Source organism: Aythya fuligula, chromosome 9 (assembly GCF_009819795.1).
Source record: "Aythya fuligula isolate bAytFul2 chromosome 9, bAytFul2.pri, whole genome shotgun sequence".
Classification (NCBI taxonomy): Eukaryota; Metazoa; Chordata; class Aves; order Anseriformes; family Anatidae; genus Aythya; species Aythya fuligula.
The window spans coordinates 18,897,192-18,913,708 of NC_045567.1; the positions used below are offsets into that span (position 1 = coordinate 18,897,192).

Here is a 16,517-nt window from a genome sequence, read left to right on the forward strand (position 1 = left end):
CTAATAGTACACATCAACAAATCAAGAATATCTTGTAAGAGTACATCCATAATACCTCAATTTTAAGAACTTGCTTCCCAAAGGTTTCCAGACTGTGATAAACGAAGAGCTAAATGAAGGGTTAGTAGCATAATCCTCTCTAAATGGTTTTATACGATGCTGTTAATACTGCTTTTGTGGCATTAACATACTTCAGATGAGATCATTCCAAAGCAGAAACTGTGCACAGAGGCCACCTCCAGGTCAGGGACACCAAGTTATTCTGCAGTCACACCATTATTCCACTGCCTCATCTACTACTGCCATTGTCTGATAAATGGCAACCTCCTATTTTTAGGAAATAAATGGGTAAACATATTCTACTACACCATGTTAGAAATAGAGTTTTACCTTGCAAGTAAGTACAATGAGACTCAGAAGCCTTTGTTACCAAGGGCACACAGCATAGGAGGCACAAAATCAAGAATTTTGGGTCAAGGCTACAGCATAAGGCCCCTTTATCACCAAAGTGCTGTAACAGCTCTACTTTAGTCTCCATTCATTGTAAAAAGTACTCAAATCTTTTAAGTTCTGGCAGAAAAATGACATCATAAATTCAAGGGTATCGAATGTTCGTATTATGGAGAGAATCAAATGTTTATATCACAGAAAGTGCTAAATCTGTCCTGGCGGCATTCAGAATGGTGGCTGGAGAGAACATAAATATTTCAGGAAAATAAGTCTTAAAATTATTTTTCAGTCATAAACTATACTGACCTGCTGGTTCAAACCTGCCATCTAGTAAGACATGTTCTTATTATTTAATACTTAGAGGACTAATCACAGGCCTGATGAAAAGTAACAGCAATATGTTCCAAAAGAAATCCAGATCATACCCCTCTGTTTATTTTAACAAGAGCCAAAGGAAAAAAAAAAAAGGAGAAAAAAAAAAAAAAAAAGCTAAACAGAATTAAATCTTTTCCTGTATCATAGAAATCACTATAGAAGAGAGTTAAACTGAAGGCATGAATTTTGATCACATAATGTTTAATGCAGATTTATAGAACTCAAATCCTGAGATTTTCATCCTAATCTTCAGTAAGAGTTAATACCGAATGAGAATACATTACAAACTGTGTTCTGTGTCCAAGCTGTCCTCCTTTGTAAATAAATTCAGAACAATCAAAAAACAAACATTTTAGAAGTAACATGAGTTTAAAATAGCTGTGAAATTAGTCACGTAGCAAGAGACATCTAACAATTCATTTATTTGAATACATATCCTAATATTCAAAAACAGCACGCAGAATGTTATCTGACTCAAAGTAACAGGGCATCTGAAAAAGTTGCCCTTATTCAACATTAATTTTACCTTTCCTAAATAACACCACCTTCCTTCAGGGCTTTCAGAGGAAAGCCATCCCTACTGCAGCAATAACAGACTTTTTTCATGTGGTAACATAAAAGCCAGGGGAAACGAGAGACAGCCTCTACGTCCAGCAGTTTTGATTAAAATTTGTTATATTCTCGACAGGTTTAACCATTCTTTTCTGTGCAGAAAATCACAGTTTGGGGATTTAAATGATCTTAAGACTCTCACAGAATTGTAACTGCAGAATATGATCAGATTAGTATGCATGCAGAGCCTTCTTATAGCTCTATAAGAGACTTTTCTCTTTTAAATTACATTTGTTTCTTTGCCTCTCTTTTTCTCACTCCAAATGTCTGCTGAGTCGCTGCCCAAGCTAGAGAAACTACACACACAAAAAAGAAGAGTGGGCTAGTGGGGCCCAGTTCTTTTCTCAGTTATGCAGGTGTACAGCTGCGGAGTGAATGGATTTATAATGATACCCCATTGGAGCAAGAACAAAGTGCTTAAGCTTGCAAACACTGGAAAAATATACATTTCTGGGGTGTTCCAGGAAAGCTGAGCGCTCATTATACCATTTTAACATCAAAATGTGTATCACTCCACACACACACACACTTTTTTTTTTTTAAATAAAAACAAAAAAAAAAAGAACTTGTATCATATTTCACACAGTTATACTTCTAGTTATCAGCTATGCATATTGTCATGCACTTTTTAGAGTGTCACTGGTCCAAAGTGAAGACAGAAACAGCCCACAAACTGACTTCTCCCCAGAGATAATCCGCTTCTTTCTCTGCAGAGGTTGGGGTCTGAGATTCAAGATGACAGCTACAGGAGAGAGATCCCGTTCTATGTGAGGCCAACATAATCCTATGTTGCCTCTTCTAGGTGGCAACATTTATTTATTTATTTATTTATTATTGAGAACCATCAGTGGGATTAAGATATAACAATTAAGATATAACAGCTCCAGGTAGCAGTTGGCACTATCTTTTTTTTTTTTTTTTTTTCTCCCAATAATCAGCAGCAACTTTTAAGCTATGCCTGCCATAACTCACTTGACACTTTGCTCTGGTCAGCACTGCTTTTGCTTTATTAATATTAATAATGCAAAGTTTTGCTTTTCAGGACACCATATGTGAGAGCACAGGAACCTTTTCCTAACAGCAACAGAGTTAAAAGCAGAGATACTGCAAAAGCAGATCCAAGCAAAATCTGCACATATCAAGATTCCCAACATCTATAAACATTTGCAGTAAGCAGGCACAAAATTAAATGTTTGTCTCAAGCTTTGTAGCTCCAGTTACCTTCTGACATTAAATAAGAACATTTATTAGTTTCATTGAGGGCTACCTTACCACCGCATCAAATTTCTTTTTTAACCTATGAAACTTTTTTACAAAACAGGCTCAGAATCTTGTCTTGTAAGTAACAGATACTTCAGAGCAATGTTCTACTTTCTGAATTTCCTACAAAGGATGACTATTTTTTATTCTTGGACTTTGATAAACCTCTGATTTTTCCACATTGAAAAATACCTGCTCGGTTTCTTTTTTTTTTCCCTAAACAATTCTTTAACAAAAAGCACAAGCTCTTTTGTTTAACTGTCATAGTTACTCAACTGTACCATCAATTCTGTGTTTAGTTGAGCTGCAGCATTACATCTTGAAGAGCATTAGCAGTAATACAAAAGTTCTACATCCCCACAGATTACCTCTTATAATCCAAATTGATTTCAGCTGTATTGAATAGATTACTCGTCATTCTGGATTAACATCCTCAGCATCAGGGGCAGGGTGTAAAAGAACTGAAATTATTTTGAGTTCTACCTACCCCCTAAAAAGAAAAATACTGATTTTTATAGGGGAAAATATGTAAAAACTTAAATAATTCTTAAATACATTTTTCAAATCAAATACTGAAGTCTTCACTGTCTGTTTTAAGGCAAAATTCAAAAAAAAAAAAAAAAAATCTTACTGATGATTGAACTTCTAGCCCTTTAGTTACTCAAAAAGAGACCTCACTTAAAAGAGGGAAAAATGGCTGAGGCCAGCTCTTCATGCCTCCACATATCTTCAACTTATAAGGCATATTAAGAACCACATGCAGAAGAGGGCATACTTCTGTATGCTGATAAGAATTCTTATAGATTTATCGATAAATTTTCCATTCAGTAATTTATAGTCCAGTAACTTGCCTAGCAGCTGAAACATATCTGGGGTTGTGAGCCAGCAAAGGAAGATGAGGAAAGTTTGCTAAAGCATGTTCCCAGCTCCTATCTGAAAATATTATGCAAAATTATCTCCTTTCCAGTTTTCCTGTGTGCTGAAATATTGCACATTATTAAATAGAAGATATGCATACCAAATGTTTAAAGACAGATTTCACTTTCTCACTTTTTTTTTGTTTGTTTTACAAACTATCCGTTTCAACACACACACATCTCAGATGGCATTTTTTATTAGGAATCAGAATTTAAATTATCATTTCAAAACAACGTGTGAAGTCTGAGGCCCAACAGTTCACATATGTGAACAATGAATATATATTGTATATTAGTCACTAATCAGGTTATTTTGGAAGTGATCTGAGCACCTTGATTTTAATTTGAACTAGTACTAGAGGAATGCCTTATTCTAATTCAGCACATGCATAATGACAATAACAAACCAACTCTGTAGTTACTATTTGTGTGCTGTGATTGAGACCCACGACACTGAAGTCAACATAGAGTGGATCCTAATTCAAAAAGACAAAATATTTCAGTATTTTCTCTGCTGAAGATGACCAAACAAATTAGAAGTTGCCAATTGATACACCCAGTGATTTAAAAAACGTTCCTTAACACAGACTAAGCAGAGACAAGAGAAATTTCCCAGCTATTCCCTTAAATTTTTGAAGTCAAATGCAATTGTGCAGTCAGAAGACTCACCCTTTTGATAATACAGTTCAAAATTATCAAGAAGTCAATCTAAGCACTGAAGAAAAATACTGCTACATATCCAAAATGGCTTTAATAAAAGATGACGCTTACATTGAAAGAAAGGATTGCAAAGCACCTTGCCCTAGCCTGCTATCACAAGCAACTACCTTATGTAACTCATTCACAAAAGGACCAGAACCTTAAACAACCTCACAGTTAACTCTGCTGCAGACCTCACTCTAAGTTACAGGCTGATTTTACTATTTACACCTGGACCAATGCTGTTGTTCAAAGGTTGGAAAGCATTATCTTACCCAATAGCTGTGTCCCCTGTGTATATTCTGAATAGAACATTTTAACTTGAGGGAAAAAAAAAAAAAAAAGTTTCATTGTGTCTTCATCCTCTTAGCCTGCAGTAATCAGACTAGTTGAAAGAAAATGAGTTAATTTGACACAATTGTTTATCAATTTTCAGTCATACTATCTTTTCAGATGCATTAAGGAAAATAACTTTAAGTTTTTTAGAGCAAAGTGGGTTTTGCAGAGCTTTCACTGGAGATGCTTTGGAAGCAGTACCACTTGGCTTTCAGAATGAATCTATAGGCATCAAAATGACAACTTCTAAAGGAAGCACATGTAATGCAACAGCTACCGATGGACAAAGAAACAGAAAACCTAACAATGCCATTTCAATGCAAATGCTTTTCAAAGTGGAATGCAATTTAACCACGGTATTGACATTTAAATGGACACAGGGCACAATCCAATAAGGGTAAATGTGAATGTGGTGATTTCTTTTTATCAGGTATTATCTTTCTTTGCCAGTTTTCCTCCTATGCAGTTTAAAAAAAAAAAAAAGTCTCCCCATATTAATATTGGAATCTAAATTATTCCATCAAAATGGGAATGAAAGAAGAAAGGAATGAAAGATGAGCAGTACACTTAGAACTTAGCCAATATGGATTTAGCTGCTTTACTGTAAATTATTCATTGGGCAAGTCTTTCTATACCCGATTCCTTATCTGTAGCCAGCACTACCTGTGTTCTGTCAGAAGAATGAACAACTTGGTCAAAAGCGGTTAGACCACCATTAACAGAAAACTTTCTAAGAGGTTCCAAAGGATGTAAGTACAATATTGGAAATACTAGCTTGGGTCTTGAAAGCTGGTTTATCTTGACAATACTGCTTCCAGTTCAGAACATATAGCTTGGTTCAGATATCTCTGCACCACACTCAACAAAGTTTCCCTAAAAGAATTACATATCCCCCTTTATGGTCGATATCTACCTCACTTTGTTAAAAATGCACCAACAGCCTTGATGAAAACATTTTCTGTTTAATAACCATCTTGTTGTGGGTCACAGAACTGCCTCACCATATGGCTTATTATTTTTAATGATGTATAAGATGCAATATATACCACTAAAAACAGTAGAAAAGCTTAGATGATGAAAAGAAAAACAGATGGAGAAAACATGAGCAGAAAAGCCTGAGAAAGAAAAAAAAAAAATGCAGAATAACAAACAGATCCTAGGGGAAATCAAGAGCTCATGGTAGCCCTGTGGACACTAGAACTCTCACGGCACCACTGTCTAGCTGTGCATGCTCATTTTGAGCCATAAAAACGTTTGCACTGCATAATTTTAAAGCCATGCATGTCCATTTTTATTTTTAAACTCTACAAAACACAAAGATTTGCAGTGCATAAATCCATTCTGAATATGTTGCTTAATTGGTACTGTAAGTCTAATATATCAGCTGCCTGGGGATCTGGACAGCAGCCAAGCATCCCAAGTTCAACACGCACAGTAGTTCTAGCTGCTCTCCCTCCTAACATAAAGGGCTAGTGCTGCTATAACTTAACGATACCATTAATGCACCTTCTGTAACATTTGCTTTATAAAACTTCTCCCCAACCTATTGAAGCTGTTTCCCTTTTCAGCAAATAGTGTAATACTCAAAGAGCAGATCAGCACCTCAAGATGTTCTGGACTGAAAAGTAGAACATAGAATTGGGTTTACTGTCAACGCAAAGAGCATGATTAGCCCAATGGCTATCTAATACCTGTTTTAAGCCCCTGCATAAGTCTGACTGGATTTCTGATTGTTCATGGGAAGGATATTCCTGATCTTCCCTTTTTCCAGTCAACTGTGAGTACTCTGAAGTTGGATTTTTACTGGGGTCACCTCAGTGTTAATCTGAGAGCACAACACAACCAAGATGACTTGAAAGAGTAGTTTATGTTGACCACCGTTACTGCAAGTTTAAGACATTTCTGGAAAACTAACTAGCCATTTCCTGCAAACACCATCTCTGAACTAAGACACATTTCAATTCAAAAACTTGATATGACAAGTACATTACAAATGGTCTTTTTTTTTTTTTTCCCCATGGCTTTTACATTTATAAATATAAAAGACATCAGTTTCTCCTCACCCGGAAAGGAGAGATACGACATGAAATCAGTAATGACATCATACACGGATGATGTCTTACTGCATATTACTTTCTTCCTTCCAAATTTCTTTAGAAGGAAAGCAGCATTAGAACTTCTGTTTTACAAAAGGAGAAATATGCCTACATTCTGATCGTTTCCCATAGTTCAGTGAACAGCAATACACCATAGCAGTGCATCAAATGAAGGCGCAGCAGCACGGTCAGTTCTTCAACAAGTAAATAGCATAGCACAGGCTTATGTAAAGGCAGAATTTCTTTCTCTGTCTATAGATACTTTAAAAAAAATAATCTGATCATGTAAACAATTTTTCTGTTCACTTTTCTCACAAGAGTAACTGGTAGAAATATTACTGAAAGGTGAGACTCAAGTGCTTTAAATATTTGTCAAAAGACAGCTTCTAATTATGTTACAGATTTAGATAAACTACTTCTACTGCATAAAAGATGATATTTATATAATTACTTATAGTTTAAAAACTGATGTCAAAATATTATATATTTACAAGGCACTGGTCATTGACTTTTCATATACAATAATAAATTTACAAAAAACTGTAATGAAAAAATTACAGAATGATATTGTATTTCAAATAGTAATATTTCAAGTTATGCCCAGTTACTCATTCTAATTGATGTACCCATCATGACTTGAAGTTGATCTATTGGCCTCATGCATTTAATTTCAAAACTCTACAATAAAGCTTTATAGTACATAGGTGTTGTTGCAGAGCTCAGTGCTTCACTGATTTAAAAAAAACACACACAACTGTATGTAGTCCTAAAGATTTACATTAATATGGCCTTGGAGTAACTTAATTAAAGACTCATTACATATTACAGTAAGACTCATTAAATATTACAGTATCACATAGCATGAGTTGTATTGAATTTAATTTGGAAATATTCAATAATACCAGCTGCAAAAAATAGAGCATTTCCTCACAAATTTCCTTACAAAATCTTGACAAACATACATAGTCCTTTGGAAATGTCTGTTACTATCCATTATTTGATCCCAAAGGATAAGCCTGCAGAAATTGTTATTATGTTTTCTACTAAATTCTATTATAAATATTTAGCATCATTAGAATAGTCTGAACTCTACTCCTTGTTTTGGTTTTGAGACATCGCCTAAGGGAACTGTTCTAAGTGTAACAAATAAAAAAGTACTGGTGCATTTCTTTCCTTTTTTTTTTTTTTTTTTTTTTTTTTTTTGAGTAGTACGTTCTACGAAAACAAATATTTTATTTCCTTTATCTTTTCACATTTTTCTTGATTTATACTTAGGTTATCATGGTTTATATCACAACTGTTCCCATCTATATTGCAGACAAATAGGAAAGGAATGAGATTTGTTTACTATATCATTATGCTGTTGTTTAAATGAGAAAATAACTTAGCTTGCAATTCTGACTTATCAACAAACTGTTCATTCTAAACACCTGGCAAGTATAAAATTGGCTGTTACAGAATTACAGGGTTTGATCAGTAAGGTACTGTAACAGGTGAATACGTACAACAAGCCAAAATACTAAGAAACAACACAATATTGAAGGAGGCCAAGTAAATAAGTAACTTCTTTTTTTATATATTTAAAAAATACAAAATATATTTTTTTAAATCCTTCAATAGTTGTTGCTAAAGTCTTAGGATAGTTTGAATACTGTGATAAATGTGCTACAGATCATTTCACTTGCAGTTCTAAGCAGTAACAAGGTTGTCCTGGTCACAAACGAACTATTGCTTCATTCAATTCAGGTAAGGACTGGTTACAATAGTATTCAAATACAGCAACCCAAACCACCAAGCTTACACACCTTACAGCTAAACCCATTTTCAGTCACCAGAATAAACAATTGGATTTCCCAATGGATTGGTCACCTGTATCTCTCTCCATTAAAAATCTGGCTTTTAAGCTGCCTCTCAGGTATGCAGGAGATTGCCTACAAACTTCTAGTTTCAGAATGATTATTTTTTCCATATCAAAGGCTGAGTAGCCACACATAAATCAGCTTGACTTTGTCAGGTTGTAGCCTTTTGGGAAGGCTAAATGACCTAATAAAAGTAGTATTAAACCTCTTGCTTTGACTAGCGATTGTGCTATACCTGCACATTAAAAAGTAGCGCAAGCACTGCTATTCATCAGGTTACGGTTCTACATCGTGCTGTAGCCACTTTAAACTGATGAGATGTGTTGTGTATGGTATCAACCGTTCCCAGGGTTTTGCAGAGTTGTTTACTAAAGGTTAACAGCAGGCACTAATATGAGTATCATGACTCTTTTCAGGCAGTAGGTGAAACCTTGAAGAAAAAGTGGCTCTGTCTTCAAAAAAGTGACCTGACCTTTGCTTTGGTGGGTTTTTTACTCTGCAAGAAATACAAAGCACTGCATGCTTTCCAATGCATCCTTTCTAGCTGATAAACTACCTTGTTCTAGCACTCAGCACGAAAGGACTATGTGTTATAAAAAAAAAAACAAATAGCATGTTAAGAGTATTAGCTAACGATAGCTCCACATCATACAAGAAATGATCTTCATAGACCTGAAATACATCATATGAATTATGAACCAACTAAATACATAATTGACCAAGAACCTTTGATATACTTCGCAATAACAAGTAACTTGCATTGAATATAGTTTAATGAAATTCACAATGACTTTGAGGTTCTTTGGATATCAAAGGCACCACAGCTCCAGCATGCTTACAATTCATGACACTTCTGCTCCAAGAATTTCTTGCAGCATGCAAAGAACTCTCTGTAGGGTAACTGAAGCATTGCACAAGCAAGCAAATCTAGCATTGACCTGTCAGTTAAAATCTGTTCTAAAATTGCGATAGTATGTAATGATTTTACATGCAATTGGTGAAATGTTTATGAAACACCGTATAGTTCAGTGTACGTATATTTTATTGGACATGAAATACAGCACTAGTGAAAGTAATTCTATTGTGATATGACAGGGTAGTAAAGTCTATTAACAGAAGGGGTTTTTAAGTGTTGAAATATTTTAAGCGTAGTGGAAAATAGTGCTTTTATGGAGCCAGATCCTGCTGTCTTTGCACTGCTAAAGCTTCCCCTGAAATCAATGGGAGATTTATGAGTACCACAGTAAGTACATGACGATGGTCATGGGCATAACACTGAGCAGTGCTGCTGCTATGCTTCATGAGTACACTCAGACACTGCTGCATGCAAGAGTCAAAGAGCTAAGAACACAGTGTGGTGGGTTCAAGAAGATAAATACCCTTTTTAAATGAAGAGCACAGCACAACATTAATGCATTTTATTTGGCTAAAATACTAAATTGGTCATTAATTATTTTGTTTCTCTTGAATATGTAGTGTATTAGGTGAATTTTAAGGAAATTAAGTTTAAGAAGTCCTTGCATTACGTTCAGTAACAAGGACATTTTGGGAAGAAGCGCAGAAATGCCTATGACAGTAGGATCTGGCTCCGTCCACCGCCAGGAAAGCCAGGCAGCGTGGTTAATTACATGCACTGCTCCCAGAGGCGTCAACACCCCGGGCCCCGCGGGTCACTTCCCCACTAGGGCAGCGCGAGCCCCAGCGACCCGCCAGGACCCCGCTCGCCAACTCCCGGCGGTGTTTCAGGGCCCCGGGGGAGGCCGGCTGGAGCCCCCCAGCCCTGCGGGCGCTGACCGGGCCCTTGTTGGTTTCACTGTTGTAGGGGAAAGGCGCTAGGGCGGCCGATAAGGCTGTTGCCATGGTGATGAAGGAGATGCCGAGGGAGGAGTCTGCGGAGGAGAAGCCCCTCCTCACGGTGACGTCACAGGTGGGCGGAGCGCGGGGCAGGGCCGGTGGGGGGAGGGTACCAGGGGCTTCTCTCAAGGAGATCCACAGGGCATTGGGTGCGCGGTCATCAGCTGAGGCACCTCAACGCGGTACGAAACACCAAGCACTGGTGGTGTTCATGCCCCAAATCTCCCCCCTGAACACCGCATCTTGCTCCTTGCAAGCCCTGATGTCCGTGAAGGGATTGTCGAGGGAAAAGGATGCTCTCCAATGCATCATTTCTAACTTGATCCCAAGTGACTGACAAACAATTAGAAGCCAACATCAAATGCCGCCCCTTCCTTCCCTGATCAATAAGCACAAAGCTTCCATTGGTGTCAACAGGGCCTGAAGCTGCGCCTGGGCTCATTAACTGTTTAATGAACCATTTGTGTTGGTTGTCCATCAGTCTGCTCAGCAGCTGTCTGGTACAGTTGTGCACTGATAAAGTGCCCGTGTCTGTTAGCGTCACACCTCCCACTACACACACATACCTACTTCCCCGCTATGCACCAAAGGGGTGCAGAAGCCAAAAGAAGGCAGAACCAAGTGAACAAGTGAGTATTTTCCATAGCCATCTCTGCATCGTGTACCCATGATGTGTAGTTACACCACCATGTTCGCTCCTCATTCACATCCCAGGTTCCCAGACGTCATGCTGCTTTGAGCTGCTGCCTCCTTAGCGTGTCCGTGCAACCTTCTTGTTCAGACCGGTCGCTCAGTTGTGCATTGCTGTACCGCCTTTAGCCATCACCATCAGCATTCGTTTCGGCTCTTTACCCGATGAAACAGATGGACGTGGCTGCCGCTCGCAGGGCAAATCATGCGAGTTCCAAATTGGCTGCAAACAAACTTCCCAAGCCAGACCAAACTGGGTCATGAGAATAAGGCCTGCTCTTCCCAAAGTTGTCGCTATGCTCAGATCAAGCCAGGAAGAACAATATTTGCTTTTAAGAAACTATCTAAAAGTGAAATTCCCATTTACAGAAGTCCTAGAGAATTGCTTACATCTGACTGTAGTAGCAGACTCTGCAAGAAGCAGAAGGGGAATCTCAGAGACAGAGATGCCAAAGCCTTGTTTATAACCAAGGAGTTAGTGATAATAGAGGGAAGTCCCTGAAACCGTATGTTATCAGATGCCTTTTACCTGTCTTTCTCTGGAAGATGTTAAAAACACATCCAACAGAGACCGAGTCAGATACACATTCACATTTCATTAGGCTGCTAGCCAACCTTTATTTTGTAAAACATGACACTTGTTGACCTAAACACTCAGTATGAATTAGATTTTGACAGTTTTCAATTCACAATTTATTTTATATCAGATCTCAAGGCAAATCTACAAATAGCATAAACCAAAGAAGTACTGCAGGCTCCACTGGGGTTCTGCTGATATGTGGCAACTGGGAATCTGGACCTGCACTCCAGCAGTAACAAGCCTACTACAATAAGCAGAGGGGTGTTCTTGGTAATTGAATAGTCCTTTCAGCATCTATTTTCTGTGATTCTATCTCAATTATTTTCAATGAAAGTCACTTTATTGGTATGAAAAGGCATTCAGTAGTTGCAAAATTTAATACTTCAGGCATCAGAGAGTGAGCTTTCTGTACTAATGAGATTTTGTAGAATATAAATCTATATACTATGTAGCTGTCTCCCTTTATCTTTTAAAGGTAATTCAGAGGAGACTGGAACAAATGAAAAAAAGGTAATTTTGGTATGAATAAGCCTAGGAAAAAGTTAAGGAGTTTGCTGAAGGTTCAAAGATTAACAATACTCAGCTAACTGAACCTGAGATAAATTATTTTATGCAACTCATTTATAATAAATACATGGACCGATTGTGCACAAAGTTGGATTTGAATTCTATTTTTTTCTTTTCATTTAACCTCTTCACAACTTCATTGACAGAAGAAAAGATCTCCTTTAAGAATTAATTTCTAATGAGAAATTTAAACCTAACTATCCCCTGGAGTCAAAGTTTAATTGTACAGTCAACTATGAAATTCCCAATCTGCTACAGGTCAGTAAACTTCAAAGGAGCTCATTCAATAACATACTCTGATCCACACTACAACTTTAAAATACGATGAACTGCTTTATTGAGCAGTAAAAAAGTGCATGCTTATATGCCTTGCCAACCTGACTTTAAAACAACCCAATCCCAAAGTATTGTGAGTTATCTGTCCTGTGTCTGTCACACTTAGGTTAAATTCTTCAACAGGGTACACAAGTTGGAGAGGTAGAGATGGTAGGATCCCTACACAAACAAAGAAATAAGACCTACAGGAAGGGATTCATGTCTAAGAGGATCCTGGGGCAAATATATTCTGTATAATACACTAGACTTGTGAGTCCATGAAAAATTCACCAAAGAAAAAGATATGTAAGTTATACTTGTATATGGAAAGCTATCCCAACTTCTATTTCTAATAGAAAAATAGGGAGGTGCCTGCTTAGTACACAACCAATGCCCAGAGTAAAAATTTGATATTAACTGCTTATAAAATATTAAAGAACACTTACTTTTAGAACTGGAAAGTAAAAATGTGAAGTTAGATTAGAAGAAACATGCTGAAGTTCAGTTTATCTCATGAAAAATGCAGGCAATGACACAAATAATCCAAAAAGAAATGTTTCATGACTACACTCCAATTAACTCAGCTGTTTAAGGTTTTTATGAAGAAAAAAAGAACTCTATAATGTTTTAGTTCTTACTAAGAGTAGGAGCAATGTTTTTTGAAAGTGAATTTAATTAACATGTCACTGGTTGATCCAGGCACACCTGTATTTCCTCAAGAGCTTAAGTAAAAATATACAAACATTTCCAGTGCCTAAACTCCACTGTTCTGGGTGGGTTTTCTTTGTTTTAATTAGATGCTCTTTTTGTTTTGTTTGTTTTCCTCTTGAAACTAATATGTGGCCTCACAAATTTTATAAAGGAAACAAAATAAAGATAGCTAATATACAACTCCCAGTCTGAGTAGATTAAGACACGTATCAGGGACTCACATTATGAAACTAATAGCATAACAACAGTTTTCCATATAAAAGTTAAGCCCTAATTGTTCAGTAACTTCATTTCAAGTAATTCCTATACATTAGTTATAAAAAAAGCAGAAGTCTTGCCAATTTTATGAATCTTCAGCATTTAACTTTGGAATTTATGAGTTATTGTAGTCCAATCAGCCCCATGAAAACAGTGGTAACTTCCTCTGTGATTTTAGGACTAAGCCTGTGATCTTAATTTTATATTCTTTTTAAAAGATTAGTGATAGATTCATTAGCCATACTCCTCATACATCTCAAATGGGTCTGCTGTTATTTATTGTAAAAATTTTGAGTAGTTTACAGGAGACACTTAAGTCTGCACACTTTTTCATCTGTTATTAAAAATAGGTAAATACTATGAGTGTAAAAAAAAAATACAAAATGCATAAACGCATGCTTAGCAGTACAAATATTAATTAAATCTTTACCTCCAAGTTAAGTATTGCTTAACACTTTGCTTTTAGGGCAGTATGTATAATTTGAGCAGAAATATTCTCATGAGCATAATAAAGAAAGTTGCCTCGATAATATGCTTAAAAGTAATAAATTGGCTGCTTGCCTAAAGTTATACAAGTTTCTCCATCACAAATTAAATACATTTTTCCATGAAATAAGCTTTAATTTGAAATTACCATGGGAATTGATAGTATTTTTTCCATAAAATAAAGCTGACTATATCATTTTGTGCATTTTAAAAATGTTCTACCGTTCCGTAAGCACAGAAAGAGCTGAACAATTTTTGCTCATTTAACCCTTTTTTATATGAATAGAAATTAGTTTTCAGAAATGTGTTCATTCTTCATATATGAATATTTTAAGTAAAATTATACCATCCTTTTAAAAAATTGCAAACTCTGTACTACAATTGTTCTATATGCAGTTAACTTCTTGTTTGCACAATGAAAGTGTTACACTCCATTGCAAGTTTAAAACATTCTCAAGCACCTTTCAAGTTTCAAGCATTTCAATCTGCAAAATAACATATCAAAGCCAACACACATGCCATGCCATATCCCTGTGGAGAAGCCATACAACAGGAAATTATGATTTGGTTCCCATGACTGCCCACAGTAACACATCCAAAAACACAGCCTTATTCTAGATATGCTACAGAACTCCACTGAAAGAAAAAAAAAAAAAAGCATGATTTCAAAATAATTACAGCCTATATATAAGGATACAGCAAGGGTACAGTAAAAGATTAATTTTGTTACATTGGAAGTAGACAGATCATTTTCAACACAGTTGAAAATCAGTAGGGATAGCATAAGCTTTACAAAATTGGCACTCGTGATAAACCACGGTAATTTTGATATTGTTAATTCTCTCTTTATCTTTAGACCTCATGCTGCTAATATTATGAAGATTTAGTCTTAAAAAAGCAGGTGTATATCTTTCATCTGAATTGACATTTGATTATGCACCATACTCAGAACAGTGCACAAAGCTGTATGTAATCCACTGCAAAAACTTTCAAACATATCTGTGGATCACAGGTGATTAACAAAGCATTTGTACATGCAGCTCAGTTCAATATTCTGGTGGTCTTTTCTTTCAGCTGACGAAAAACCATTACATGATTTCCTACTATTTTGTAAGCAATCATAACAGTTGCCCCAGAGATGCTGAAAGATTACAGAAGTAGTACCAGCAATATGAGTGAAACAGGACTCCTTGAACTTGTCACCTATTTCAAATCCTTACTTAGAATAAAATGGAAAACTGTGGTTCCCAAAGTCAGGCTGCTACTGTAGTTGGAGTTGCCACACAAGAAGTAATTTCTGCGAGTAATGCAGGAACCAGAATCTAGCACCATGAGTTACTATTTGCTTTCTGTAGGTACTATCATAACACCTGTGCCTCTCCAGGTCTTTCCCAGTATAGATTTCTCCAGGGCTTTCTCAACAGAAAATGGGTTCTGCAGAACAGAAAGGCTACAGGACTTCCCCACCCTGCACTTACTCAGCCTAGGTGTCCCATTTGTTAACCCCTCAATCCACAAGCAAGTCATTTCAGGAATACAGACTAAATATTTCCATGAACTAACTTTACAGAAATCATTTCCTTAGAAGAACATTTTGCAATGTTTAGTGACTGTATTACTTCGAGGACCATTAAGTATCTGTGACAGTTAATTTCATCTTTGATCACTGCTGTACTCTAGTACAACGGACTCTAGTAGTTCTCCAGCACAGAGAACTGGGGTATTGGGAAAGGGAGAGGCTAAAACATAAGTCACATAGCAAGACCATGAAGACAATGCAGAGCCAGGTGAGGGTAAGCAAAATCTTATAACACCCAAGAAAGGATTTCAACAACTTCCTTTCATTAAAAGGTACACAGAGCACATGGATGTTAATGCAACAGACAGACTTGAAGTAACATTTTTATAAGCAGTAAAAGCCAAATTGTCAGTTCCACTCAAAACATGGCAAGAGCAACATTTCTCCCAATGGCTCTAATCCAGCAAGGCAGTTAAGCACACGCTTAACCTTGAGTTTTGCAGGACATGCTTAAGTGGCTTGCTGGCATAAAGCCAAAATGCAGGAGCCAGATACAACCCTGTGTTTGGCTACTGCTCCCTTTTAGTTTTCTTAGCCAGGTGAAGAACAATGGAGGAAAACATGGTAAACCACAAGATATTTAGTTCTACGTTGCAGCTAGACACTGTAATTTGTGTAGGTCAGCACTGACAAAAACATATAGGATGCTACCATGACACAGCAATAGCTCTCACAAAATCAATGCAAGTGCTGTTTCTGAAGACGCAAAATAAACATGTTACACCATTTACTGATTGAGACATCAGGCACAAGTTTTAAATAACACTACTTTCCTGTGAATTCAAACATCCAATACGATGTCTATATAGTAATCTTCCCACAGTTTTCACAGCCTTCACACAAGCTGTGGGTCAGTTGTTAGCATTAAGCCTC

General features: G+C 36.7%; 1 protein-coding gene across 7 annotated transcripts in view; it reads left to right on the forward strand.

The window, feature by feature from the left end:
* Nucleotides 1–16,517, forward strand: part of PEX5L (peroxisomal biogenesis factor 5 like) — a 100,557-nt gene that overhangs the window by 52,602 nt on the left and 31,438 nt on the right. For 3 of the 7 annotated variants that reach the window (XM_032192961.1, XM_032192963.1, XM_032192960.1), the window contains one exon: nt 10,427–10,531. The exons of 2 other annotated variants lie outside the window; for them this stretch is intronic. In XM_032192961.1, coding sequence (XP_032048852.1) covers nt 10,427–10,531 — 105 coding nt within the window. Of the gene's footprint in view, nt 1–9,020; nt 9,087–10,426; nt 10,532–16,517 lie in introns of all 7 variants that reach the window. 2 more of the 7 variants (XM_032192959.1, XM_032192958.1) reach the window with 1 other exon arrangement.